The sequence below is a fragment of the Triticum urartu genome, chromosome 4A (genome assembly GCF_056163025.1).
Source record: "Triticum urartu cultivar PI428250 chromosome 4A, HENAU_Tu73, whole genome shotgun sequence".
Taxonomy (NCBI): Eukaryota; Viridiplantae; Streptophyta; class Magnoliopsida; order Poales; family Poaceae; genus Triticum; species Triticum urartu.
Genome location: NC_141876.1, coordinates 234,933,926 through 234,961,831, shown reverse-complemented (window position 1 = coordinate 234,961,831; position 27,906 = coordinate 234,933,926). Strand labels below are relative to the sequence as shown.

The following is a 27,906-nucleotide window of genomic DNA, read 5'->3' as shown; positions in this document are numbered from 1 at the left end:
GCACATGCATTGGTCAATTTTCTTTTAATACTTACATGCAATGATTTAATAAACTTTGAAATCTAAACATGTGATGGAGAACAACCAAATTGAGCCTTATAAAACGAGAAAATTAAAATTCTGAGATGAGCCTTATAAACCGACAAGGAGGGAGTATATTAGACCTAATGCGTTTTTCTGGACATCCTTGGACTATTGATGAGATTATATAACAGTACAAAGGCAGACGACCGAAGCAGCGGGATAGTCGCGGTTACCACCGAAAGAAGTCCTCACTGCTACCAGTCTACCATCACTGCTACCCTCGCATGGAGGCGGACGGCGCCGCCGCCGCAGCGGCTACAAAGGGGAGGGAGGCGGAGATCATGGAGGCCCTCCGCGCCCGCGTCCCCTTCTTCAAGAAGCAGGCCGAGTGAGCGCCTTCTCCACCTCTGCTCGTTTCCCCTTCTCGGACTAGTTGGTTGTGCGGGGTCTATGCCTTCTAGGGTTTTTGTCGGGCGACGCGCGGCGCGCGGCGCGAGTTGCTGTCCGAGGGTTTCGGCGACGGGGATGGGCAGCTTCGGAGTTCGAATTTCAGTCTGTCGCTCGTTGGTGTATGCTCTATTGTTCTGGAACCGAGGGTTTTGGTCGTCTGGATTCAATTTAGTCTGTGCGATGATGGTGGTCGAGGCAAGTAGATGCAACAGGCTGCATTGATTCCAGGTCCGTCCAGAATGTGGCACAGTACCTGTAGCTCCTAAGATTTACTCCCTCCGTTTCAAAATAGATGACCCAACTTTATACTAATCATCTATTTTGGAACGGAGGGAGTAGGTCTTAAGGGGGATGGAAAGGAAACTCTAGGGTTTTATCCTTTAGACAGAGGGAACTGGAACCTCGTGGACGGTTAATTGTTGTGTACTGCTGGCTTTGTCGATTTTGTGGGCACTTCATTGCTGTGTATGGGTACATGTGTTAGCCAGAGGGAATGGACCTTGGTGTCCTGTAATGCAATGTGCATGGTTGGTTCTTCCTCTCCGCGGTGTTCTGCAAAGCTGTTGCAACTTGCAAGTGCTATACCAAATGCAGCCATTAAAGGTTAGTAAGGCCTAGGAAGCAGTTTTCTTGTGAGCAGGCGGCACTCGAAGAGATCATGACAACTTAAGGTGTTTCTGTAGACCTGAGTGCGTCGGGTAGTACCATCCATCTATGCTTTCTAGTCTAGAAGTAGAGGCCAGTGTTTTCTTCTTCCTTAAAGGAATTTTGGACGATTTGTGCCCTCTTGTTTTGCTTGGCCAACGCAGAAGAATATAATACCGATGTTTCCCCTTTTCAGCTCCTTGACTCTTGAAGGTGTGAGGAGAACATTGGAGAAGGACATGGACTTGAAGATAAATTCACTTGATCCTCATAAAAAGTTCATTAGGCAATGTGTAGACAAGGTATGATGGATGATAATGTACATGGGCTTTCCGATGATGCAATAATTAACATGGAGAAAATACCACAAGTGCAATTAATGGTTCCTAATGTTAACGATATTTTATCTTAACTTTGTTAAATGTTACTTCTATTATTTACAGAAGCTATTGGGCTAAATTATATAAAGGTATCCGTGGCCTTTATTGTTTTTGACTGCATGGAAGGTTAATTGTATTTGTTTATCTGCTAAGAAGGTAGCACTGATTATTTTGCAAATAGTGTATTCTGCAGATCGGCTTATCTTTTGACTAAGAAAATGAAGTTATTTATCTTGGAATTGTAGACTATTCCTGCATAGTCCTTAGTAGGTCGTAGGTGCCAACCTGCCGCCTGCCTAGCTCTTACTCTCTTCAGAGCACTGCATTTTTTTTCTTATTCCAAAAGTGTTATGTCTTACTACAAAAGTAAGCATGGACGATTGTCTCCAATTTAATCAAGTTTATTTAAAAAGTAGGCATTGTAGTTGACTAATTTATCTTCTTTTGTAATGCAAAGTTGACTGATTATCTTCATCAAAATAATAATGTGACTACTTACATGAATGTGAAAACTGAGTACCCATAACGTATTTAATATTTTGTGAAGACACCATAATAACATTTACTTGATATAACACACACGTCGTAGAACAAGCACTTTATAGTCCATTAACCTGTACCTATGACTAGTATTGGTTCGATTGCATGACTAATTCCAAATTTTTGATACACGCATGGCTAAGCACTCTAGGCCATGCAGTAATAAGCAGTAGTTTTTTTGCTATATCAGATGACTTGTCACTGAGAATGAAATCTGCTTAACTTAAGTGGCTGTTTGGATTGTGACTATATTTGCCATATATTGCCACATGATTTTTGCCACACTTGCCACACTTGTCTTACTTGAGTTGTTCAAATTGTTAGCCACACTTTGGCTTGCCTAAAGGAATCTTGCCACACTTTTTGTGTCTATGACATGTGGGGTTCACTGCTCATAAAAAAAATTCTTGCCTTAGATGTGGCTAGAACCAAATACCTAGCTAACTTGGTCAAACTTGCCTAAGGTGAGGCGTGGTAAGGTGTGGCTAGGAACCAAACAGCCCCTAAATGCATGGAGATCACCTTTTTCTATTGATTGAATATCAATGAGCAGGAGCCAGGAGGATATTTAGAGATTATCATTCATATGACAAGTTAATAAGTGAGAGATGAATGATCAGGTGCAGTATGTACTTAAGCTAGATAAATTTAATTGCACTTGTATAGCTAATATGTTGTTACTTTCAACCGTTAAACCTTTGTGTTCATGATTTTGGTCAATTCGTTGTTGAACTCAAAATTTCTGCGCCCAGATTTTGTAACTGGGGAACTTCAATCATATATATTTTTTATTTGATAAAATATTGTGATAGTTCAGATGTTAGTTCCCTTAAGTTTTGTTTGGAAGTTCAGAAAATTAGTTCCATTAGTATAATACTCCCTCCATTCCCAATTGTTAAATTACTAGTTTTATCCCAATTCTACAGGAAATTGTGCTGATATTTTACAACATCAAATATGTATAGTACGGAAATATATTTTATGATGGATCTACTAAATTAATTTTGTTTTGTATACGTGGATGTACTTTTTCTGTAGACTTAGTAAAAAGAAGTTTGACTTAGGACAAAGGTAGAATTTCATTTAATTTGGAGTGGAGGCAGAAGTATTTTTATTTCTTAATTTCAGATAGAACCTGCTAGGTTTGTATTCATCACATACTATTTACTCAGATTTCTGTAATGTTCACTTTTACCATCCGTTGTGCACGATACCAGGTGTTTTCTGGTTGTGACAATGAGAATACTGATAATGCATCAGAGAGGGCTGAAGCTAAAGTGGATAACTTATCAGAAGATGCCCAACCAATGTCGGTCTCAAACAAAATCTCCTCCAGTCCTGATGAGCAGGGGGCAAGATCCAGTAAAACCAATAAAGACCCGGAGGGGGTGAAAAATCACAGTTCTGGTAGTGATATCACCGAAGCTATGATAAAGAAAGCTATTGACAAAAGGGCTTCCTATTTTAGAGAGAACTCAGAGTATGTCTCCTTGACCTGTCATTGTTAATCTCCGCTGTTACTGTTTTGAAAGCTTTGCGATGGCCAGCAATTACTAATATCTCGCTTGAGTATAAGCATCTACCTTTACCTCATGACATAAGCACTGTTAAGGAGTATTAGTATTAGTCTAGGAGTTCTATTAGGCTATGTTTCCTTTCCTTGTACCCCAAGTCATGTGTCATATATATATGCCCCATGGGCTATGTAAAAGATATAAGTTGCATATTTCCTAACATGGTATTAGAGCCTAGGTTTAGGTCTCGGGATGTCGCAACTCGTCCTCTCTCCCGATCAAACTTTTTTTCCGATCTGTGTCACGATCCGCACACCCCTTGTGCTAGTCTCCTGACTCCTCTCCCGATCGATATTCTCGTCTTCCATTCCATGACCTGTGACGGCTCTCCCCTTTGACCCCGGTGGAACTCAGCCCAGCCATCCCCTGCATCAACTCGGCTCCGATTGGATCGATGCGCCGCTGGACCTCTACGTACTCTCTGTTGGGCAGCCACGGGCCGTCTCCTGGATTGGGACCCTCGACGGCTGTCCGTGTTCTTCATCGACAGACGCTCCTGTGACCCCAGATCGAAGCCAGCCGCTACCCCATTGATGTCTCCTCATCCAGATAGAGCGACACCCGGCCGTCTTCTCAGCCTCCCTGCTCTCCGCTTGGGCCAGCGCTCGGCTGCGCACGAAGGCTGCTGCTCCAGCCGACCAAGATCAATCTGGCTGGACATGGTAACGCCCGCGGCTGCTTTTCGTCGCAGGACACGCCTGCTGTCTTCCGTCAACAGGGTGTGAAGCGCAGGTGCCAGCTTGCTTCTTCCACCCACGTTGCTGCCTTCCTCCTTCAGGCTGGCTTCCACACAGCTCTCCTCTGCTAGCGTGCATGCCTGACAGTTCACTGCACAGCGTGCTGCTCAATTTCTGCTGCTGTGTGCGCTGCTCTAGCTGTGTGCATCCACAGGCCTGCTCGCTTGCTGCCACGTGCGTGGTTCATCCTCTGCTAGTTTTCCTGGCTACTGCTGCTACTTGCGTGCTGCTCTCGCTGCTGCTTGGATGATGCTGGTCTCCTACATCTACTTCTATCTAGGGTGTTCCTTTTTTTGGCAGATTAGTTTTCTTTGTTTTCCGCTGCGTCCACCAAATCCGTTGAAATTTTGTATTTCTCATGTCATGTGTGTCCACCAAACTTTTATCCGTCAGCCTTTTTCTGGTCATTGTCCTCTCAGTAGGATTTCTGTGGCCTCTCTTTGCATTGCTGATCTAAGCCCATTATCTTGCCGCCGAGCTTATTTCGTTGTCGGTTTTCATGGGCCATGATTCTTTAAGCAATGCTTCATTCTCTTGATGTGCCATCTTCTTTTGACAACCCATCTTCTCTTGATATTTCTCTTGTACCTTCTATTGATGCGGTATCTTCCTCTGATGTGCCATCTCTTCGTTATCCCCTTTGACGACTCGACAGGTTTTGAAGGCATATTTCCTAACAAGCACATATGTCAGAAGTATTGGCGTGAATGTGATAATTTAAAATTGTAAAATTTCTTCTGGGGGCCTGTAGAAAGTAAAAAGGGGTCAACCATTCCATTCGCGATAATTTTAGTTGGAAGACATTATTTCGTATTTCCATAGCATTGTGGAATATCTTTTCTTTTGGGTTTGGGTGTGTGTGTGTGTGTGTGTGTTCATATTGGAGATACAGTTTTCTCTTCCCATGACCAGTAAAAGATGATGCTTCATGGGTAGTAAACAGTTATGTTGCACATTGTCATGCTATAAAGATTTATTTCCAAAACAGGCAATATTACCGTCAGATGGAACTTGTATAAGTCTGGTGGAAACTTAACATGGGAACTTGAAACGGTCAACGAGATTTAGCTGTTTGCAGTGATCTGATTATTTATTAGGAACCGTGATAATAACAGACTATTAGAGCATCTCCAACACGCGCTATATAAGCCGCGCGCTGAAAAAGATTACTATATAGCGCACGCGCGACCAAAAATAGCGCTCCAGCAGAAGCTTAAAATAGAGCACGCACAAAAACGAAGCTGCAAATTTAGTGCATGCGGGCTGCGGGGCTGCAAATTTGGGGCGCCGGCCCGGGTTGGGCGCTGTGTTTTTGTGCGTCTGGTAAACCTCCCGCATGCAAAAACGCTATTTCGGCGCTGCAAATTTTTTTTAGCGCGTCGCGCTAGCCCGCGTCTGTTGGAGATGCTCTTAAGTGCTCTAGCGTGTCGCAGGTCTTTTATCAAGCATTTCTAATAATAACTAGCATAATACCCGTGCGTTGCCACGGGCGACAAACATACGGAAATTGAACATTTGGTCAGAAGGTCATTAATTCTACTTTGCAGATTTTGACCACGATACATGTGCAAGTTTCATAGTTTTTTTGTTCAAAAGATGTCCTGCTAAGTAGACAATGGATATAATACCAGACATCTTAATCTTCGATAAAAAAACATAGAGGTAAGAAACTCCTACATCTATTGATAAAATAAAACTGCAATAAATTAGTCTAATTGAAACTATTATACTCCCTCCATTCCCTTATACAAGGCCACAAACTCATATTACAGGTACCAAGATAAAATTTAATGACTGCTTTGCAAGTCAATTTTCTCTCTCGTTAACTGGGATCATTAATACGCCATAAGCATGCAACGAATGAATGGGAAGGGAGTAGTTGAGTGTCATTATGACTACATGCATGTAAGTATTAAAAAGTTGCTAGTACGAGGAAACATCATTAATTTTTGTCAAGGTTACTGTTGGTGGCCTTGTATTGATGCAAAATGTATTTTCGATAGTGGCCTTGTATAAGGGAATGGAGGGAGTATCATTCCTACAAATTCAGTACTCCAAAATGACACTAATATGAACTTTAACTAATGTATTCATAAGAAGTGGCTAAGACTGACGAACTTTTTGACCAATACCATTCTGATTCGGGCATATTGTTAGCTCCTCCCTGGCTGATTCAACCTTGGTGTCTCCTTGTATTCTAGTAGACCAGACAAAGTAATCTACACAATGTATTTTAACTGCCAATGCCAGCAACTCAGTAGTCAAATATCTTACATATAAGGTGAAGACAGGTGACTCGGGATACCAAAGCATGCCCATATTTCATCGCATCGACGAAGGTAAGGCAGCAAAAAATGGCCTTGTCTCCAGCTCTGCCCTGATGTATGATGGGCTTCACTACGCTTCTGCTTAATCCTAGGCTCAATCTCAAGATCTGAAACAAAAAAGTGACTCAATCAACGCCTAGCACTGGGTGGTGAGTTATTACCTACTTTTCTACTTGTTCGTACATAAGAATAATATGATCTGTGCAGCTACAACTATGACATGAAGAATCAAGGAGAAAAAGAATGAATCATGTCCATGTTAATTTGCGAGCAGTCTGATGTTTATCAAGTTTGCAACATGTACATCATAAAAGATTTATAGGCAAACACCAGAACACAAGATGTAAATTAGCTCTCTTGCAAGTTACCTCAAAGATAAATATCAGCTAAATTAATATGGCTACTCACTCTTAACTCGCTTATCCATGTATAAAAACATCTCCTGTTCATAGCTCACACCGGAGAACTCCTCCGCCCTAAACTGCCAGGCTCCTCCTGGTACACTAATAACACCATGGGGGCGCCCAAGCCCTAAATGCGTGCATAAGTGAGGCATTGTTGTGCTGCAAACATGGCCAGAAAGCAAGTGTGTGTCCACTAAATAACAGCCCAGCCGGATTAAAATAATGGATATACACTCTTATCATTAAACAAATGTTGTGTGTCCACTACAGGTGCAGAGGTGCCATCCTTTCCCTTTAGCCGCCCAGTATACCTCTTCTTAGCATCGTCACCATCAACAACCTTGCTTTTGTTTGCCTAAAGCCATACAGAAAAAATAATGCCTATCAGGGTTGTTCAACCCTCAAGTGTTCTGTTCCATTGCCAATCACACGTATCACTTGTACCTACAGAGGGAAAATTACCATACGTCAAGCATACAAATCCAAAATGAAAGTCTGTTATGAGCACCATAAAGATAAAAATCATCCATAGCATTTCAGTGCATAGTTGCACACTCTTAAAGACAAAAGTTAGTTTCATACAGTGCATTACCTAGGAACACCATTTGGTGTACTGAGCATAACAATTCCAATTTATTCTATGGCTATGAAATGCCTAAAAGTGAGATTGCGACATGAAAGCAAGCACTCAACAAGGTGATGCCAGTGGTAAGCTCTCTCTGCCACTCCATTGTTGGAGCTTAACTCTTCCAAGCAGCAAAATGATCGATCTCAAGTTCTCAACCAGCAGGATAGCAACATTTAAGGTGTAGTTGTGCCTATTCATATGCCCGGCATTCACACCATGTTCACTTCGGCATTGAATCCTAAATTGATCAAATTTTAACATGTATCAATTCTTTGCCCTGGTTATTGAGTAACATTTCTCATGATTCACCATTTCTGATGTAATTAGGACATATTGTGGAATAAAATGTCATGTGATTCACATATTCAGAGCGAGAATAGGAGGCTAGCAAAATTTCAGGGACAGTTTGGTGCCATAATAAAAGCCCCATAACCGGATCACTAAACCTACGGATTGACCATATCTAGTGAACAAGGGCAAGCATAGTTTTGCACAAATAAATGGTTGCCATACATGCACATGAAAGGCCCAAACAATATAGGGCGAACCAAATAAAGAAGGGTTGAATCAGCAGTCTCACCATCGTCTCAAGGTTCTTCTACCTACGTCCTTCTCTCACCTCCTCGTGAGCAAACCCACCGCCCCATCCAAATCCATCTCATGCATTGATCGATCTCGCTACTAATCATCAAAAACCGAATTCCCACCCTGCCTTGTTGCTATAAATACCGTTTTCCCTTTCGATTGAGCTCCACAATGATCTAATTTATAAATCAATCTGGTATCCTTGTTTTGCTTTTCCACTTTTCCTCAAAACTAACCATATGAAACCCGGCATGGCCTCCAGATCCTCACCCTTCCAGCTTTCCTGATGATGGCCTTCTACATGTCCTACACAAATCTAAATAAGAAATATGATCAAACTAAAGAACTCCAAAAAAGATCAAAGCATGCGATGCAAGCAGGAGAGATAAATGGCACACATCCGAGCAGCTCACCACATTGGCAATATGTCCGAGCAGCTCACCACATTGGCAATACATCCGAGCAGCTCACCATAGGAGAGCTCTCTGAGGTACTTGGGGACGAAGATGGCGAGTGGGTGCAGCCTGTAGAACCCCGGCGTGGCAACATACATGGGAGGCTGCTTGACATGGCATGCTGCGAGCCTATGTCGAAGGTGAGGCTTAGTGTCGGCAAGATGATGCAGGTCTCCAGTCAGCTGATGGAGATGCGTTCCACGGGGTACCCATCGATTTCTAGCCGCCTTAGGCTTTACGGCTGGGGAGGGGTTTGGAGGAGCAGCAGCCGTGGAGGTCACCACCTTGTCTGACTTGCTCCGAGCGGGATTGAGGGCGAGGGAGGAGCTGTCGGCGGCGGCGGCCATCTAGGGGGGTTGGGCCTCTTGAGTGGGAAGAGGTGAGAGGGAGCCATCCGACTTATGAGGGATTAAAAACCCAATGGAGGAAAAACCTATTTCACGCGTAAAAGAAGGCAGGAGAAAAAAAATTGGAACGGAGAAGGTAGGGGAGGGAATCATAGGAGGGAGGAAAACCCTGGAGGCAAGGAAGCTAACGTACCAACTCCCATTTAATAGTGAAGATTGATTGCATTTGCATTATAAAGTACTCGTCTTAAAGTGAATTATCAGGTACTGACTATTAATGTACGAGAATTTTTTTATCAAGTTTAATTATACACTTCAACATGTCTTGTTCTAATTATGCTTCAGATTTTTTCATAATTTCTAGGCATGTCTATTTTATCTTGCCAAAAGCATGTAGGTTTGTATTTACTTGACTTTGGTTTGAATGTTGGAGTCTGGATTAAATCTAAATGAGGAGAGCATAAGTGACTTTTTACATATCATTCCAACATCCATTTTACCTGTTTGTAGCGTGTTTGATTATTCAGCATGTATTCACAAAATGAAGCAATGCAGAACTCTTACTCTACTAGGAGTTCGACGGACTTTAGAAGAAGACCTCAAACTTGAGAGGAAAGCTTTGGATGCTTTTAAGGATTTTATTACGAAAGAGTTAGATAGAGTAAGTTTTAAATGTGCATTAGAAACATGTCTATTTGGTTAGCTCATGTGGTGTGATGCTTGAATTAGCTTTAGCTTAGAAAGGCTTTTTTGTTTCTCTTATTTCTCTGTATGATAGGTTTTGCAAGAACCTGAAAATGGAACAACGGATCATAGTAAACAGGAGGCTTGCAAGGATGCTGGTCAGAAAACAAGTAAAGGCTCTAAAAGAGCTCGTCAAGACTTTGATACCTCTGAACTAAATAATAGTCATAGTGAGAAGGAAGACAGTGATGAGGATGTAAGGCCAATAAAGAAGGTTTTTATTTGTTTTTTATGTTGGGTTCTGGATACTTGTTCTCTCAATATATTAGTTTTACCGTTTTTATATTTTGATTTGCACAGAAACAACAGGCAGCTCCAGCCCATGGCAAACGAGTAGAACGTCTTAAGTCAGTAATAAAATCTTGTGGAATGAGGTAATCCTTTTTTGGATACTTGAATGCAAGTTGATGCATTTTGAAATAATGAATTTTACTAATGTGTTTTCTTAAACTAGTGTGCCACCTTCTGTGTATCGGAGGGCAAAGCAGGCGCCGGAGAGCAAGCGCGAGGCTTGTTTGATAAAGGAGTTGGAGGATATGCTTGAAAAGGAAGGATTGTCTTCACACCCTTCTGAGAAAGGTCCAGTTCGTTGCTGAATTACTTATAATTATTACACGCGGAAGCTTCTGTTAGTTGTTTCTTTTTCTAAAGTTTATATGGGTAGCATTAGGATGTTAGGTAATCGAATTATTCTTTGTGGAGAACTCTCCTTGGGTGCAGGATCCAGCGGTGGGTGCACATGGTTGTGAATCTGCCCACCCGATCCGAGTCTCACTTCTACCTTGATTTAGAAATTGCGGTAATGAGTCTTGTCCCTTGCATCTTAAAACAGAAAAAGGAAAAAATACCGCGTGTTCGTCAAAACTATGAACATTATGGAAGGTGTTTGTTCCCAATAATAATATATACTGCATGACTGAATTGTGATGGGATAATCTCGTTCGAACTCTTTTACCTTGGAGAACTCTCCTTGGGTGCAGGATCAAGCGGTGGGTGCACAAGGTTGTGAACCCACCCACAGGGATCCGAGTTTCTGCCTTGACTAGCAAAGCGTTCGTGTGTTGCAATGAATAAAAAATAAACCACCACGTGCTCATGAATCTGAGAAACAACTTAGTGTACTTTTTATCACTCAAATATTGCATCAGTTAGATGCCTTATATTCTTGAATAGTATCTATGGCGGACCATCTCCAGGTAAATGATGAGTACATTCGATGAGCAAGAAATATATGAGATGCGTCAAAAAGCAGCAAGTAATAATGATGATCTAGAAACAGATTCTGGCCAAAAAACAGAGCACGAATGCTTTGCTAGGCTGATGGTCCATTGGTCTTCTGCATCCGTGCCTATACATACCTTTAACCCGTTGTTGGTGCTCCATCGTTCTTCTGAACATTCTTTTCCGGATCACCGACACAAATCATGTTGGCCATCTCCACAAAACACCACCAGTTGGATTTGCCCAAGCAGGTTTGAGCTGAGCTCCCACCATATTTTCCTTTCAATCAAGTCTTGTCTAAATCATCTAAATGCCTGCAAATAAAACATGCATCTTTGGTAACTTTTTCAACAATTGATAAAACCAAACCAATCTCATGTTAAACCATTTTCTTTCTGTAAATTATTCTAACAAACACATGGCAAGCATATTAAAAGGTATAAATCTCTGCCAAGCATTTTTATCGAACTCTCGATATGGGTAGCTTGATGCACTGATAAAACAAACAGTAGGGAGGGGCAAGGAACGAGGCAACCTGGGATCTGAGAAGGCTGTTAGTCTAGTCGGCTTCAACAGATGGGATAGCTTCGTCCCTGTCCTCGCCACCCGTGGCTCTAGGGGAGTTGTGGTTTTGAGGGCAGCTGCTGCTGAGGTAGAACAGAAGGGAGAGTGGCTTCTCCGGCGGGACTCACCGGCTCCGGGGTGGAAGAGCTCTGAAAAATCGAACCTGAGATCGGCTCCAGCGGCTGTGAACATGGGCCATGGCAACTGAGCGTGAGGAGGGAGGCACAAAGGTCATCCCATCTCCTGGGCTCACGACAAGGAAGCTGCAAGCCGGGAAGGTGACCTCGTTGGCGTCTTTGGCGGTGAAGGTCACCAAATTCCGAGGGGACGACGGCCATGGAAGGTCAAGGCGCATGAACTTCTCGTGCATCTTCTTGCGGCGGCAGTTTGGAGGTTATCCCGTGAGATGGCGGAACGCTTGCGGTGAGGTACGCCAACTTGCCATCCACTGCCCACCAGTCCGACTTCATCGCGGCCTATCACAGAGGCTGGGCCGCCATCTGCGACCATCCAGTGCCATCGGTGATGAAGCCACCTCAGTGGTGTGCCTAACGGCGCTGCGTGTGGATGTGGGAGATGGCGAGCGTCTGGCCCTGTGACCCTGTCTGGTTGTGCAACCAATCGAGAGCACGTTCCAGCCTCACCTGCGGTCCTTCTTTCCCCCTGTGTCCGCCTCCGATCTCCAATTCCGTTAGCACCAGAGAGGCAGTTACGAGAGCACAGGAGAGCTCTACATAAGAGCAGGGCAGTTGTGCTTCGGTGACGCGAGGACCCGGGCGTGTATGTTCTTTTTTTTCTGTTTCTTTTTCGCCCTAACCGATCATGCATGTAGTTTTTCTCCTGATTTTGCGATGATATTTTTTCTCCCATTTTTTATCATGCGGGAAGGAAGGATCTCAGGACAGAAGACAAAACTCTCTTTATAGTAAGTAGAGATTTAGGAATAGTGCATTAGTGAGTCTTGAATCTTAAAACAGAATAGGAAAACTATCACATGTTTCTTAAAACTATGAACACTGTAGAATGTGTTTCCAAATAATAATATATGTGACTGAATTGTGATGTGGTAACCTTGCTCCTGAACTCTTTTAGCTGGTTATATATATTTTTTCTGTTGTGAGTGCTGCCTGGAGTTAATGTTTAGATTACTTGAAGCATGTCTATGTTACATGTAATCAGTTGACTTGCCTAACTGTTATGCATTTTTTAAACAGAAATTAAAGCAGTGAGAAAAAGAAAGGAAAGAGCAAAGGATCTTGAGGGCATAGACATGAGCAATATTATTACGAGTTCTCGTAGGAGAAATGCATCTAGTTTTATACCCCTGCCAGTGCCTAAAATTGAAGCTGATAGTGACAGCGATGATGATGATGATGATGATGATGATGATGATGATGATGATGGTGAAGAGGAGAATGTGGAGGGTGGAGATAAAGGTGACGACGACGATGCAGAAGCTGGAGATGGATCTGCTGATGGTATGATTCAATTCAATAGTTTGTAACATTTGAATGTACTGTCAACAGCATTGCTATTTACAACTTTCTTTACTGTTGTATTGAGGAGAAGCATCAATTGTTGTCTACATTAACTTTTTTGCGATGAAGTTTGAAAAAATTGAACTTTGAAAGATATGAACCTGGCAGGCAGCACTAGGTGGGGTTTTAAATGTTTTTATCACTTTTGCACCTATATTTATCTTCTTTTGTATCCTGCAAATCAAGTTTGATCCTAAAACTTTGTAGTGGCATAGAAGTCAAGACATTTTTCAGTTTGAGAATTTCAGGAAACTTTACATCTGTTTTCTGTAGATTCCGACGCTGACTGGTAAAGGAGTGACCATGATTCAAATTGCCTAAAATATGTGTAGCTGTGTGAGCCACACAATCTAATGGGAAAAAAGATAACTTTTTGATTCAAAGGATTTCCATGGGAATTTTGGAGGGTTGAAATCCTTGGGGAATTTTCATGTGCCGGTCCTTTGATTCGTAGGTACTGAATCCCATAGGAATTTTTCGTAAGGATTCCATTGTACTACTACATTTCAGCATCGACTCAAACCTGTTGGAAAGAATCCTTCGCTTTTCCTGTGAAGCAATCAAACAAACCAATTTCTTGTAGGATTCAGATGGACATGACGTTGCAATCCTGTATTTTTCCTATTCCTGCATTTTAAGAATCTTGTGAACCAAAGAGGCCCTTAAGCATTTTCTTTGTTAGCGGTTTACTATTTTGTCATTCTCATGCTAAATCTACTAATGTAAAGCTTTATGCACTGTCTGAAATGCCCATCTGTTTCTTACCAAGTGACAATTCTATGCATGTTCAGATGCTGGAAACGGGAGCGATTGACTCTTCTCGCGTTACTACAAGGTAGAAGGAAGTAGTTCTGGCCTTGGCTGGTTCGGGATGAAGCCAGTTGTTCAGAAGTTACTTTCTGGCATCTTATTTATGCTGCCGTTAATATGGTCACTACTATATTATTGACTGGTCTTATTTATATTAGACTAATACACCAGGCAATCAATTGCTGTAGTCCCTTAACCTAATGTATAATATCAGGCGTGTTATCTTGGCAGCTGGCTCAGATTCGTGTGTTCATGGTAGTTTGAAAGCTACATCAACATTACGTTTGTTCGATGTATGTGTGACGTACCAGAAGTCGCATCTTATCGGTTTTGAGAAATTGTCATGTCTGGTGCCCACTCGTGGTGATTTTGTGGCTAGGGATTATTCGTGGCATTCCTTGGCGTAGTCATATTTCGTTTAGTTTTATGGCTGGTCTGATGCAGGCGAGGAGCTCCGATGTTCTTTGTTTCTTTAGCAACAAAACTTAGGGAGTGTTCGGAGTCCCTCCGCTCCCAGACTCGGCTCTGCGGAGCCGGTGAAGTTGTAGGCTAAAATATTAGAGTTAGAAATTAGGTGCTTCGCAACTCCTCTAATTTCATGGATTTGGTGGATATCTGAACAGGGCCTTACTTTACTGAACTCTTTTAATTCCATGGATTTGGTGGATATCCGAACAGGTGATTAATGAGGGACTATGCAACGGTGCCGCACGCTGTGCACTAATCCGTTGCAGGACGAGCCCAAAAATGCCAAACCCTGTATTCGCTAATCAAAAGCAGAACGGGCGCAAAAATCTATGGCAAATAAGCAAAAGGGCATGCATCCCGATTCCAGGTCCCATTGCTGAAAAAGAATGTATGAAGATTTTTAACAGCACAATGCAAATTTATTCAGAACACAGGGGATGTGATGACAGTGGAAGCAATGGCTATGCTTGACGGTCTAGTTTTGGCAAATGCTATGAGCTTTAGTAGGATTGAAGCGGAGTCTGATTCTCTCACCGTGGTGAATTATTGCTAAGGACATAACCAATGATGGGATGTAGCAGCGGCGATTTTTGCAGAATGCATAGATTTGGCAACGTTAGTAGGAAAAGTCATCTTCAAGCATTGTTTTCGTGATGCAAATTCTGTAGCACATGAGCTAGCTAAGTTCAATTTTCGTAATAAGTGTGATGATAGTTGGACCGATGAGCCAGTTGGGTTCTTAATTAGCCAACTAGTAAACGATGTAACTGTTTCTTAAGTTAATAAAACTAACTATGATAGCCTTTCCCCAAAAAAGAGATGAGTTTGACCATATTTCCAAGGAGAGATCCATCTTGAGCCGTTTTCCTATGACTCAAATAAAACCAAGAAATCCTTGAGTCTTCGAAAAACCAATGCCTTTTTTTTTCCTTTTTGAATTAGGGGGCCATCCATCTCCTCCAAAGAACACCGAGCAACCAATGTGCTACGACACATGATAACCGACATTAATCCTTACTTAACCCATTGTCATCGACACCAAAATATCATTGAGAAATCAATGCACTTTCAATCTGGTGAATTGATGACACTACGGTTAGAGCATGGCCAAAAGGATAAAATATATAAATGATGCCATGCCAGACTACAAATATAGGAAGCTCCCCCTTGATATGCGTAAATAAACAACTAATGCTTGAAATGCACTTTGCGCATAACAAAGGAGCTTCCCCTATATCAATAGACAAGTGCAATGATATGAGTGAAGCATATAGCAAAGAACACATTGCACAAGCTGGTAAGTGTCCATAAAGATCAACAACGGTGCACAAGGTCACAAACTATAGGTGTGCTGTGAGAGGGGAAGTAGAGATGATATGATATGAATAAGATGCCATGGGTATGAAGAATAGTACTTCTCCCCGAAAAGATATGTGTTTCAGGAAGTGCTACACTTAGGAGAACACTAACTACTTGATATTTTATAGTGAGAGATCAACCTAATAAAAATGACTAGCACGCAATCAAAAGGGTGCAAAAATAAGGGATATACATCTCAGACAATTCATAATAGCATGATATGGTATAGCACCTTCCATTGGAGAAGTTCTCTTCGTCTTTGCAAAATTTCAGCAAAAAACGTTGCCGGACAACAATTTTAACAAAAACAAATTTCTACCAAAACTGCTTGCCTGTGGCAAACTAAAATGTTGTCGTGGCAATTTCAAAAATTACTGCCATGGCCGTAGTTTCTTCAGGTTTTCTTCTTCGTCTTCTTGTACGACCTTCTGCGTCGGGGTCCTCCTCCGCAAACTTGTCACCACCATATGTAACTACTATTTTATCACTGCTATCTCTATGGCCACTACATAAAAATTGCATTACATAAAAGTTGACACGCAGGTCATTAAAGTGACAATCATATGGCTCCAGCCATCAAGTCATACCATAACAAGTAGGTTATGTTAAATATTACAACATATAGATATCTCATACAAATCTCATCAATATGACGAAGTGCAAGGATCGAGAAGAGGGGTCTAGAGGGGGGGTGAGTAGACCCTTAAAAAGCAAAAGTGGCAGTTTTTATTTTCTTCAAGTTAAGGTGGAGTTTAGCACATATTAAAGCACACACAATACATTTCAAGCAAGTATGACAAGAGCATAGGCAGCGGAAAAGGTAAAGCATGCAATTTGCAAGAAAGTAAATGGATGAGATTGGAGTATGCAAACACGATGGAGATGCAGAGAATTTTTGGCGTGGCTCCGATAGGTGGTTGATGCGTAGCATCCTATGGACATCACCATGTCAAGAGTCCGTTCGGCGAGTGACACGTGCGACATCTACTTCACATACACAAAGGTGAATCATCTCCTTTTACACCTGCTCACTTGACCCCTTCGAGGATGGTATACTACTTGACACTCCACGCGTGTGCATACATAGGTATTGTCGGAGCACCACGGATGACGAGGAGGAGTGAGAGTGCAAGTGTACAACTACACCATCCGCGAGGGAAGCATGGAAGAGAAGACGGAAGAAGACGATGCTGCTGAAGCTACAACGACCGGACATCCGGGCCAAAGGCCAGACATCCGGCGCCTGTGCAGCCATGCAGGAGCTGCACCAATAGACGGCCGAAGCATCAGCGGCCGAACATTCGGCCCGTGTGTCGGGACATCCGGTGCAACGCCACAGCTCGGACATCCGGCGTGAGGCACCCGAAGCCATAAGGTCACCCTGCTCGGGCCGGACATCCGACCAACTGCCCTGGACATCTAGCGTCTCGCGAGTGCCTAGACATCCGACCCCCAGCCCGGACATCCGGTGCCTGCCTGCGCGCAGAGTCAGGCCAGAGGCCCATGTATCCCCTCCTCACTTACCCCTTCGTGGACTAGCCTATATATACTCCTTTCCCTTCCTCTAGTTAGGGTTAGCAAATGATTAGCTCATTTGATATAGAGCTTTGCTCATCCATATGGATCTACTCCACCGAGAGAGACCGCGGCCTCTACGGAGAAGATCCATCTTGGATTCAAGACCCCTCACGGGGAGATCCGTCTAGGATATCATCAAGACCTCACGGAGATGAACTAGTTACCATTTGTATCATCCTTTGTTGACTTTGGATCGTGTATCTCTTTGTGTTTTGTGGATCTAGCACATGTGTGATCGTTTCTTGTTGATTTGAGTGTCCCCTCTCGTTTCCCCTCATGATTTCCCTCGTGTTCTTTGTGGGATTCCCTCCAAATCGTGAAAGATCAACCCTAGGGTTTCCACCCTACATCATCTTGGTATCAGAGCAAGGTTGAGCACGAATTTGGAGCCCCTACCCCTTGTTTTTCTAGCCTTCTTTTGTTTGATTTCGTCCTAATTTTGAAAATCCCCACCAAAAATAGCCCACAATTTTTTTGTGATTTGTTGGTTTGATGATATTTTGTTGATTTTGATCTGTGGATTCGTTGTGTCTTGAGTGGATCTAACTTTCCCCCAAGTTTCCCTACTTTCCATCCATGAAATCTCTCCAATTTTGCCCCCAAAATCATCAATTTCCGCCCCAAATCGAGTTTTGAAGTCCAAATCCCGATTTGGAATCGTCCGGCCGAACATCCGGGCCATCGGGCCGGACATCCGGGCCCCGAGCTGGACATCCGGCTCCTGGAGGGCAAAATCGCGCAAGGTTCTGGACACCAGTTCCCTGAAATCCGGACCCTCACCCCCGGATGTCCGACCCCTGGGAATTCAGCCTCCCGTGTTTCACCGTTTTGCCCATAACTTACACATCCGGAGTCCGATTTTCACGTTATTTAGCTCGTTGAGTAGCTATTGACATCCCCCATCACATAAAAATACTACCAACATCATTTGACTCCATCAAATTTTTGGAACTTTGGCATCTTTGCTTAGGGCTTCCACCACATCTTCCGCAAAACCACCATAGCCTTCCACAACCTAACCCATTTTATTCCCCATTGCATTTGAGGTTGTTTGAGTTGTGATTTGAGTCTCCTAAGATGTTTCAGCTACTTAGAGACGGTTGCTTCTTCATTAACCACCACCATAACTTCTGCATAACCTTGCTCACCATACACTTCCGCCACCCCAACTTAACCCAATTTTGTTTATGTTGTGAGTTGTGTCTCCTAAGGTGTTTCGGCTACTTAGGGACTGTTCTTTCAAATCCGACACCGTGTATAGCCCATCATACACTTCCGCCACCTTAACCCATTTTGACCAGGTTTCCACCAATACTTCCGCAACCACCGCCGCATTCTACTACCACCTTTTGACATTTGACGTTTGAGATTTTGAGTTCGCGGTTTTTCCGTTTCCTAAGGTGTTTCGGCTACTTAGGAACACTTCAACTTCGACATCACCGCCACTCATCGTCACCCCGGTCTCGACATCATCATTGACCATTTCATCATTTTGACAACATCATCCGTCCTTATGTACACATGACAAACATTGACGGTAACCTCGACGACACCATTGTATATTCCCCTTGGAATTGCATTGATAACCCCTAGCCCATTTTGCGTCATGTAAGTGCATCTAGTGCCCCTTAGTGATTTTGGTGTATTGAAGACTTATAGGTTAAGGGACTAATGCGTTTGTGAGTGTACGCAGGTCTATAAGTCTATGAGGAGTTTGGTATTTACAGAGAAAGTCGACCCCTAAAAATGAAGTTCTTCGGCTGAAGACTTTGTATTTCTGAAGACTTTCTGAAAACTTTGAAAGTGAAGAAATTGGTGTAATCCTGAAGACTTGGTATTCATTCGAGGAACATGAAGCGTGAAGACTTTTGTTTTCGTAGTTTCATTTTCTCTTTCTTGAGTCATAGGAAACACCGTACTGTTAAAGGGGGTCGAGGAAATACTAAGGAAAAATTTCCAAGTGATGCTCAACTCAAATCCTACACCTACCAATCCCTTCGAGTGAAGCCATTGGAAATCTCATATACTTTAGTCAATTTCTTCAGTGACAGAGACGAAGTTCTTCTGTCTCCGAGGAATTTGTTCTGACTGAGGAGTTAGGGATTCGTCAGTGCGGATTGCCTACACTGTGAGGAACAAGATAGCCTTGAGGATTTTGATACTCAAAATTCTGACCGTTGCTGTGCTATGCACCAGCTGTCCCAAAATATCTACCCACCTAACGGTCATATCATTGAAGGGCATTTATGTCTTATCATGTCGGGCTGCTTCCCTAGGCTATAAATAGCCGCCCCCTACAACCACTAGCTGGTTGGCTGCTCCGAGAGAAACTGACACTTGTCATTTGAGAGCATCCCATCCTCCGAGGACTTTGAGTGAAAATCATCAAGTGAGGAAAACCCAAACCCAAATACCTACAAACCCCAAGTGATTGAGCATCACCGAAGAGATTGATCCTGCGTGGATCCGACACTTGTTACCTTTGAAGACTGTGCATCTTCCAGACGGTTAGGCGTCATGGTCTAGAGCATCCAAGAGGAAATTGTGGATCACCGAGTGACCAAGTCTGTGAAGGTTTGGAAGTCACCTGAAGACTTACCACGAGTGATTGGGCGAGGTCTGTGTGACCTTAGCTCAAGGGGAATACGGTGAGGACTGAGTGTTCTGAACTGCGTGTTCAGAACTGGGTGTCCGGGACTGTGTGTCCTCAGGTTTAAATACCTAGCCGCCCTAACCAGACGTACAACTGTCACAACAGTTGGAACTGGTCTACCAAATCATTGTCTTCACCAAGCTACTGGTTCCATTTCCTCAACCCTTCCATTTCCTCATTTATGTGTTGAGTGCTTGTTCATATCTGTTTGAAGACTTTGACTGAAGACTTCCTCTATTTCCTCAGTTCAATTTCTTCAGTCTGTTTGTCTTATCCCGTGTTATCCTGTGTTTACGCTTTCTGTACTCTGTACTTGCTTTCATTTCATCATGAAGACCATGCTCATGCACTGCTATGTTTACTTCTGAGTACTTATTCCGCTGCAAGTAGTTCTTCACTCAGGAATTTCCTCACCCGCAAATTCCTCAGTGAAGAATTCATAAAAATCGCCTATTCACCCCTCTAGTCGATATAACGCACTTCACGTCACTTGCCTATCGAGACTAGCCATTTGAGTATTGCCGGCAACATTACTTGTGCACATTAGTGGTCATCGATCCCCCTTCCATTGCATACATACCATATCATACTGGTATCATATCATCTCTTGTGTCACAAGATTGTTCCCGCATATACACAATTGCTATCTTGGTTTGTGCATTTCACATTGTGGCCATACCAAAATAATAATAATAATAATAAGCTTTTAAGCAAAGAAAAAGAGAGCAAACAAGCTTGTAAGCAATAGCCTTAGCATCATACTAAAGGAAATATGCCCTGGAGGCAATAATAAATTTGTTATTTATATTTCCTTATATCATGATAAATGTCTATTATTCATGCTAGAATTGTATTAACCGGAAACTTAGTACATGTGTGAATTATTGGGGATCGTAGTAGAAATTTAAAATTTTCTACGCATCACCAAGATCAATCTATGGAGTAATCTAGCAACGAGGGGAAGGAGAGTGCATCTACATACGCTTATAGATCGCTAAGCGGAAGCGTTGCAAGAACGCGGATGAAGGAGTCGTACTCGTAGCGATTCGGATCGCGGTTGATTCCGATCTAAGCGCCGAACCACGGCGCCTCCGCGTTCAACACACGTGCAGCCCGGTGACGTCTCCTACGCCTTGATCCAGCAAGGGGGGAAGGAGAGGTTGGGGAAGACTCCGTCCAGCAGCAGCACGACGGCGTGGTGGTGGTGGAGGAGCGCGGGACTCCAGCAGGGCATCGCCAAGCACTACGAGAGACGAGGAGGGAGAAGGGTAGGGCTGCGCCAAGAGAGAGATTGAATCGTATGTTGGGCAGCCCCCATACCTCAAGTATATATAGGGGAAGGGGAGGGGGCTGCGCCCCCTCTAGGGTTCCCACCCCAAGGGGTGCGGCAGGCCCCTAGATCCCATCTAGGGTGGCGGCCACAAGGGGGAGAGGGGAAGGCGCACCTGGGGTGGGCCTTAGGGCCCATCTGCCCTAGGGTTTGCCCCCTTCCCCTTTTGGAGGCGCCTTGGGCCTTGGTGGTAGGCTCCCCAGCCCACCTAGGGGCTGTTCCCTTCCCACTATTGGCCCATGCAGCCTTCTAGGGCTGGTGGCCCCACCTGGTGGACCCCCGGGACCCTCCCAGTGGTCCCGGTACGTTACCGATAGCGCCTGAAACCTTTCCGGTGACCAAAACGGGACTTCCCATATATAAATCTTTACCTCCAGATCATTCCGGAACTCCTCGTGACATCCGGGATCTCATCCAGGACTCCTAACAACATTCGGTAACCGCGTACATACTTTCCCTATAACCCTAGCGTCATCGAACCTTAAGTGTGTAGACCCTACGGGCTCGGGAGTCATGCAGACATGGCCGAGACAACTCTCCGGTCAATAACCAACAGCGGGATCTGGATACCCATGTTGGCTCCCACATGCTCCACGATGATCTCATCGGATGAACCACGATGTCAAGGATTCAATCAATCCCGTATACAATTCCCTTTGTCTAGCGGTATAGTACTTGCCCGAGATTCGATCATCGGTATCCCGATACCTTGTTCAATCTCGTTACCGGCAAGTCTCTTTACTCGTTCCGTAACACATCATCCCGTGATCAACTCCTTGGTCACATTGTGCACATTATGATGATGTCCTACCGAGTGGGCCCAGAGATACCTCTCCGTTTACACGGAGTGACAAATCCTAGTCTCGATTCGTGCCAACCCAACAGACACTTTTGGAGATACCCGTAGTGCACCTTTATAGCCACCCACTTACGTTGTGACGTTTGGCACACCCAAAGCACTCCTACGGTATCCGGGAGTTACACAATCTCATGGTCTAAGGAAATGATACTTGACATTAGAAAAGCTTTAGCATACGAACTACACGATCTTGTGCTAGGCTTAGGATTGGGTCTTGTCCATCACATCATTCTCCTAATGATGTGATCCCGTTATCAACGACACCCAATGTCCATGGTCAGGAAACCGTAACCATCTATTGATCAACGAGCTAGTCAACTAGAGGCTTACTAGGGACATGGTGTTGTCTATGTATCCACACATGTATCTGAGTTTCCTATCAATACAATTCTAGCATGGATAATAAACGATTATCATGAACAAGGAAATATAATAATAACCAATTTATTATTGCCTCTAGGGCATATTTCCAACAGTCTCCCACTTGCACTAGAGTCAATAATCTAGTTCACATCGCCATGTGATTAACACTCACAGGTCACATTGCCATGTGACCAACATCCAAGCGTCTACTAGACTCAACGATCTAGTTCACATCACTATGTGATTAACACTCAAAGAGTTCTGGGTTTGATCATGGTATGCTTGTGAGAGAGGTTGTAGTCAACGGGTCTTGCCATATTCAGATCCCTATGTATTTCACAAAACTTTATGTCATATCGTAGATGCTGCTACCACGTTCCACTTGGAGCTATTCCAAATTGTTGCTCCATTATACGTATCCGGTATCTCTACTCATAGCTATCCGGATAGGTGTTAAGCTTGCATCGATGTAACTCTTTACGTCGAACTCTTTATCATCTCCATAACCGAGAAACATTTCCTTATTCCTCTAAGGATAATTTCGACCGCTATCTGGTGATCCACTCCTAGATCACCTTTGTACCCTCTTGCCAGACATGTGGCAAGGCACTCATCTGGTGCGGTACTCAGCATGGCATACCATATAGAGCCTATGACAAAAGCATAGGGGACGACCTTCGTCCTTCCTCTTTCTTCTGCCTGGTCAATCTTCGAGTCTTACTCAACTTCACACCTTACAACTCAGGTAAGAACCCCTTCTTTGACTGATCTATTTTGAACTCCTTCAAAAACATGTCAAGGTGTGCGTTCTTTAAAAGTATCATCAGGCGTCTTGATCTATTTCTATAGATCTTGATGCCCAATATGTAAGCAGCTTTATCCAGGTCTTCCTTTGAAAATCACTCTTCAAACAACCGTTTATGCTTTCCAGAAATTCTACATTATTTCGGATCAAGTATATGTCATCCACATATACTTATCAGAAATGTTGTAGTGCTCCCACTCACTTTCTTGTAAATACAAGTTTCCAGCAAACATTGTATAAACCTAAAAGCTTTGATCACTCTATCAAAGCATAGATTCCGACTCCGAGATGCTTGCTCTAGTCCATAGAAGGATTGCTGGAGCCAGCATACCTTTTAGCATCCTTAGGATCGACAAAACCTTTTATTGTATCACATACAACTTTTTCTTACGAAAACTGGTAAGAAAACTTGTTTTTGACATCCATCTATCAGATTTCATAATCGAAAAAATACAGCTAATGCTAACATGATCCCGACGGACTTAAGCATCGCTACGGGTGAGAAATTCTCATCGTAGTCAACTCCTTGAACTTGTGAAAAGACTCTTTCCCACAAGTTGAGCTTCATAGACGGTAACATTACCGCCCACGTCCGTCTTCTTCTTAAAGATCCATTTATCTCAATGGCTTGCCGATCATCGGGCAAGTCCACCAAAGTCCATACTTTGTTCTGATACATGGATCCTATCTCGGATTTCATGGCTTCTAACCATTTGTCGGAATACGGGCCCACCATTGCTTCTCCATAGCTCATAGGTTCATTGTTGTCTAACAACATGATATCTAAGACAGGATTACCGTACCACTCAAGAGTAGTACATATCCTTGTCGACCTACGAGGTTTGATAGCAACTTGATCCGAAGCTTCATGATCACTATCATTAACTTCCTATTCAACAGACATAGGCTCCACAGAAAACATCTTTCTGTGTTGCATCACTCTCTGGTTGAAGTAAAGGTCCGACAACCTCGTCAAGTTCTATCTTCCTCCCACTCAATTCTTTCGAGAGAAACTCCTTCTCGAGAAAGGACATGTTCTTAGCGACAAACAATTTGCCCTCGGATCTGAGATAGAAGGTGTACCCAACTGTCACCTTTGGGTATCCTATGAAGATGTGTTTGTCCGCTTTGGGTTCGAGCTTTTTCGGCTGAAGCCTTAAGCATCGCAGCACCAAATATTAAGAAACGACAACTTTGGTTTCTTGCCAAACCAATGTCCATACGACGTCGTCTCAATGGACTTAGATGGTGTCCTATCTAAAGTGAATGCAGCTGTCTCTAACGCATAACCTCAAAGTAAAAACGGTAGATCGGTAAGAGACATCATAGATCGCACCATATCTCATAAGGTTCGATTACGACGTCCGGACACACCATTACCTTGTGGTGTTCCAGATGGCTTCAACTGTGAAACAATTCCACAATGTCTTAAGTTATTGCCAAACTCATAGCTCAGAAATTCCTCTTTTGATCAGATCGTAGGAACATGATCTTCTTGTTATGATGATTCTTAACTTCACTCTGAAATTGCTTGAACTTTTCAAACGTTTCAGACTTGTGCTTCACTAGGTAAATATACCTATATCTACTCAAATCGTCAGTGAAGATGAGAAAATAGTGATATCCACCGCACGCTTCAATTCTCATTGGATCACACGCATCAGTAGGTATGATTTCCAACAAGTCACTTGCCCGTTTTATTTTACCTGAAAGCGGGGTCTTAGTCATCCTGCCCATGAGGCATGGCTCGCATGTGTCAAGCGATTCAAAATCAACTGACTCCAAACATCCATCAACACGGAGTTTCTTCATGCATCTTACGCCAATATGACCTAAGCGGCAGTGCCACAAGAAAGTGGTACTATCTACATCTTTTGGTGTGAACATGTGTATTACCACGACCGAGATTCACTGAACCATTCACATAGGGTGCATGACCATGAAGGGTATTATTCATGTAAACAGAATAACCATTATTCTCTAACTTAAATGAATAACCGTATTGCAATGAACATGATCTAATCATATTCATGCTCAACGTAGACACATGATAACATTTATCTAGGTTCAATACTAATCCCGAAGGCAGATGGAGCGTGCGACGATGATCTCATCAACTTTGGAAACACTTCCAACACACATAGTCACCTTGCCCTTAGCCAGTCTCTGTTTAGTCCGTAGCTTTTGCTTCAAGTCACCAATAATAGCAACTGAACCGGTATCCAATACCCAGGTGCTACCAGGAGTACTAGTAAGGTACACATTAATAACACGTATATACTTTGTTGAAGTTGCCAGCCTTCTTATCTACCATGCATTTGGGGTAATTCCGCTACCAGTGACCGTTCCCCTTATAATAGAAGCACTTAGTCTCGGGTTTGGGTTCAACCTTGGGTTCCTTCACTGGAGCGGCAACTGGTTTGCCATCCATGAAGTTTCCCTTCTATCCCTTGCCCTTCTTGAAACCAGTGGTCTTGTTAAACCATCAACACTTGATGCTCCTTCTTGATTTCTACCTTTTGCGGTCTTAAGCACCGCGAACAGCTCCGCGATCAACTCCATCCCTTGCATGTCGTAGTTCATCACGAAGATCTGGTAGCTTAGTGATAGTGACTAGAGAACTCTATCAATCACTATCTTATCTGGAAATTTAACTCCCACCTGATTTAGTGATTGTAGCACCCAGACATTCTGAGCACATGCTCACTAGCTGAGCTATTCTCCTCCATCTTGTTGGCAAAAGAACTTGTCAGAGGTCTCACACCTCTCAACACGGGCATGAGCCTGAAATCCCAATTTCAGCTCTTGGAACATCTCATATGTTCTATGGCGTTCAAAACGTCATTGGAATCCCGATTCTAAGCCGTAAAGTATGGTGCACTAAACTATCAAGTAGTCATCAGGATGTGTCTGTCAGGTGTTCACAACATCCACAGACGACGTTGTAGGGGTTTGCACCTCGAGCGGTGCATCAAGGACGTAAGCCTTCTGTGTAGCAGTGAGGACACTCCTCGGATTACGGACCCAGTCCGCATCATTGCTTACAATATCTTTCAACTTAGTCTTTCTCTAGGAACGTATTGAAACAGGGAGCTACAATGTGAGCTATTTATCTACAACATATTTGCAAAGACAATTTAGACTATGTTCATGATAATTAGGTTCATCTAATCAAACTATTCAATGAACTCCCACTCAGATAGACATCCCTCTAGTCATCTAAGTGATACATGATCCGAATCGACTAGGCCGTGTCCGATCATCACGTGAGACGAACTAGTCATCAATGGTGAACATCTCATGTTGATCGTATCTTCTATACGACTCATGTTCGACCTTTCGGTCTTCCGTGTTCCGAGGCCATGTCTGTACATGCTAGGCTCGTCAAGTCAACCTAAGTGTTTCACATGTGTTCCGAGGCCATGTCTGTACATGCTAGGCTCGTCAACACCCGTTGTATTCGAACGTTAGAATCTATCACACCCGATCATCACCTGGTGCTTCGAAACAACGAACCTTCGCAATGGTGCACAGTTAGGGGGAACACTTTTCTTGAAATTTTAGTGAGGGATCATCTTATTTAAGCTACCGTCGTTCTAAGCAAATAAGATGTAAAACATGATAAACATCACATGCAATCAAATAGTGACATGATATGGCCAATATCATTTTGCTCCTTTTGATCTCCATCTTCGGGGCTCCATGATCATCGTTGTCACCGGCATGACACCATGATCTCCATCATCATGATCTCGATCATCGTGTCTTCTTGAAGTTGTCTCGTCATCTATTACTTCTACTACTATGGCTAACGCTTTAGAAATAAAGTAAAGTAATTACATGACATTTATGTTGACACGCAGGTCATAAATAAATAAAGACAACTCCTATGGCTCCTGCCGGTTGTCATACTCATCGACATGCAAGTTGTGATTCCTATTACAAGAACATGATCAATCTCATACATCACATATATCATTCATCACATCCTTTTGGCCATATCACATCACACGGCATATGCTGCAAAAACAAGTTAGACGTCCTCTAATTGTTGTTGCAAGTTTTTTACGTGGCTGCTATAGGTTTCTAGCAAGAATGTTTCTTACCTACGCCAAAACCACAACGTGATATGCCAATTTATATTTACCCTTCATAAGGACCCTTTTCATCGAATCCGATCCGACTAAAGTGGGAGAGACAGACACCCGCTAGCCACCTTATGCAACCAGTGCATGTCAGTCGGTGGAACCAGTCTCACGTAAGCGTACGTGTAAGGTCGGTCCGGGCCGCTTCATCCCACGATGCCGCCGAATCAAGATAATACTAGTAACGGCAAGTAAATTGACAATATTGACGCCCACAACTGCTTTGTGTTCTACTCGTGCATAGAAACTACGCATAGACCTAGCTCATGATGCCACTGTTAGGATCGTAGCAGAAATTTAAAATTTTCTACGCATCACCAAGATCAATCTATGGAGTAATCTAGCAACAAGGGGAAGGAGAGTGCATATACAT

General features: G+C 43.2%; 1 protein-coding gene across 5 annotated transcripts; it reads left to right on the top strand.

The window, feature by feature from the left end:
- The first annotated feature begins 218 nt into the window (after window positions 1-218).
- On the top strand, window positions 219-14,212 carry LOC125551416 (uncharacterized). Of its 5 annotated transcripts, none has more exons than XR_015600816.1 (9): window positions 219-412; window positions 1,316-1,421; window positions 3,257-3,519; window positions 9,607-9,757; window positions 9,875-10,054; window positions 10,141-10,214; window positions 10,295-10,419; window positions 12,840-13,281; window positions 13,955-14,212. XR_015600816.1 is itself a non-coding variant. In XM_048714654.2 (9 exons), the coding sequence occupies exons 1-9, from the start codon at window positions 309-311 to the stop codon at window positions 13,975-13,977; spliced, it is 1,245 nt and encodes a 414-aa protein (XP_048570611.2). In that variant the 5' UTR covers window positions 219-308; the 3' UTR covers window positions 13,978-14,212. The 5 variants fall into 5 exon arrangements, 4 of the variants coding, with proteins under 4 accessions (XP_048570611.2, XP_048570610.2, XP_048570609.2 ...); XM_048714654.2 differs by having other exon boundaries at window positions 9,652-9,757; window positions 12,840-13,103; XM_048714653.2 differs by having other exon boundaries at window positions 9,875-10,036; window positions 12,840-13,103.
- The last annotated feature ends 13,694 nt before the right edge of the window (window positions 14,213-27,906 follow it).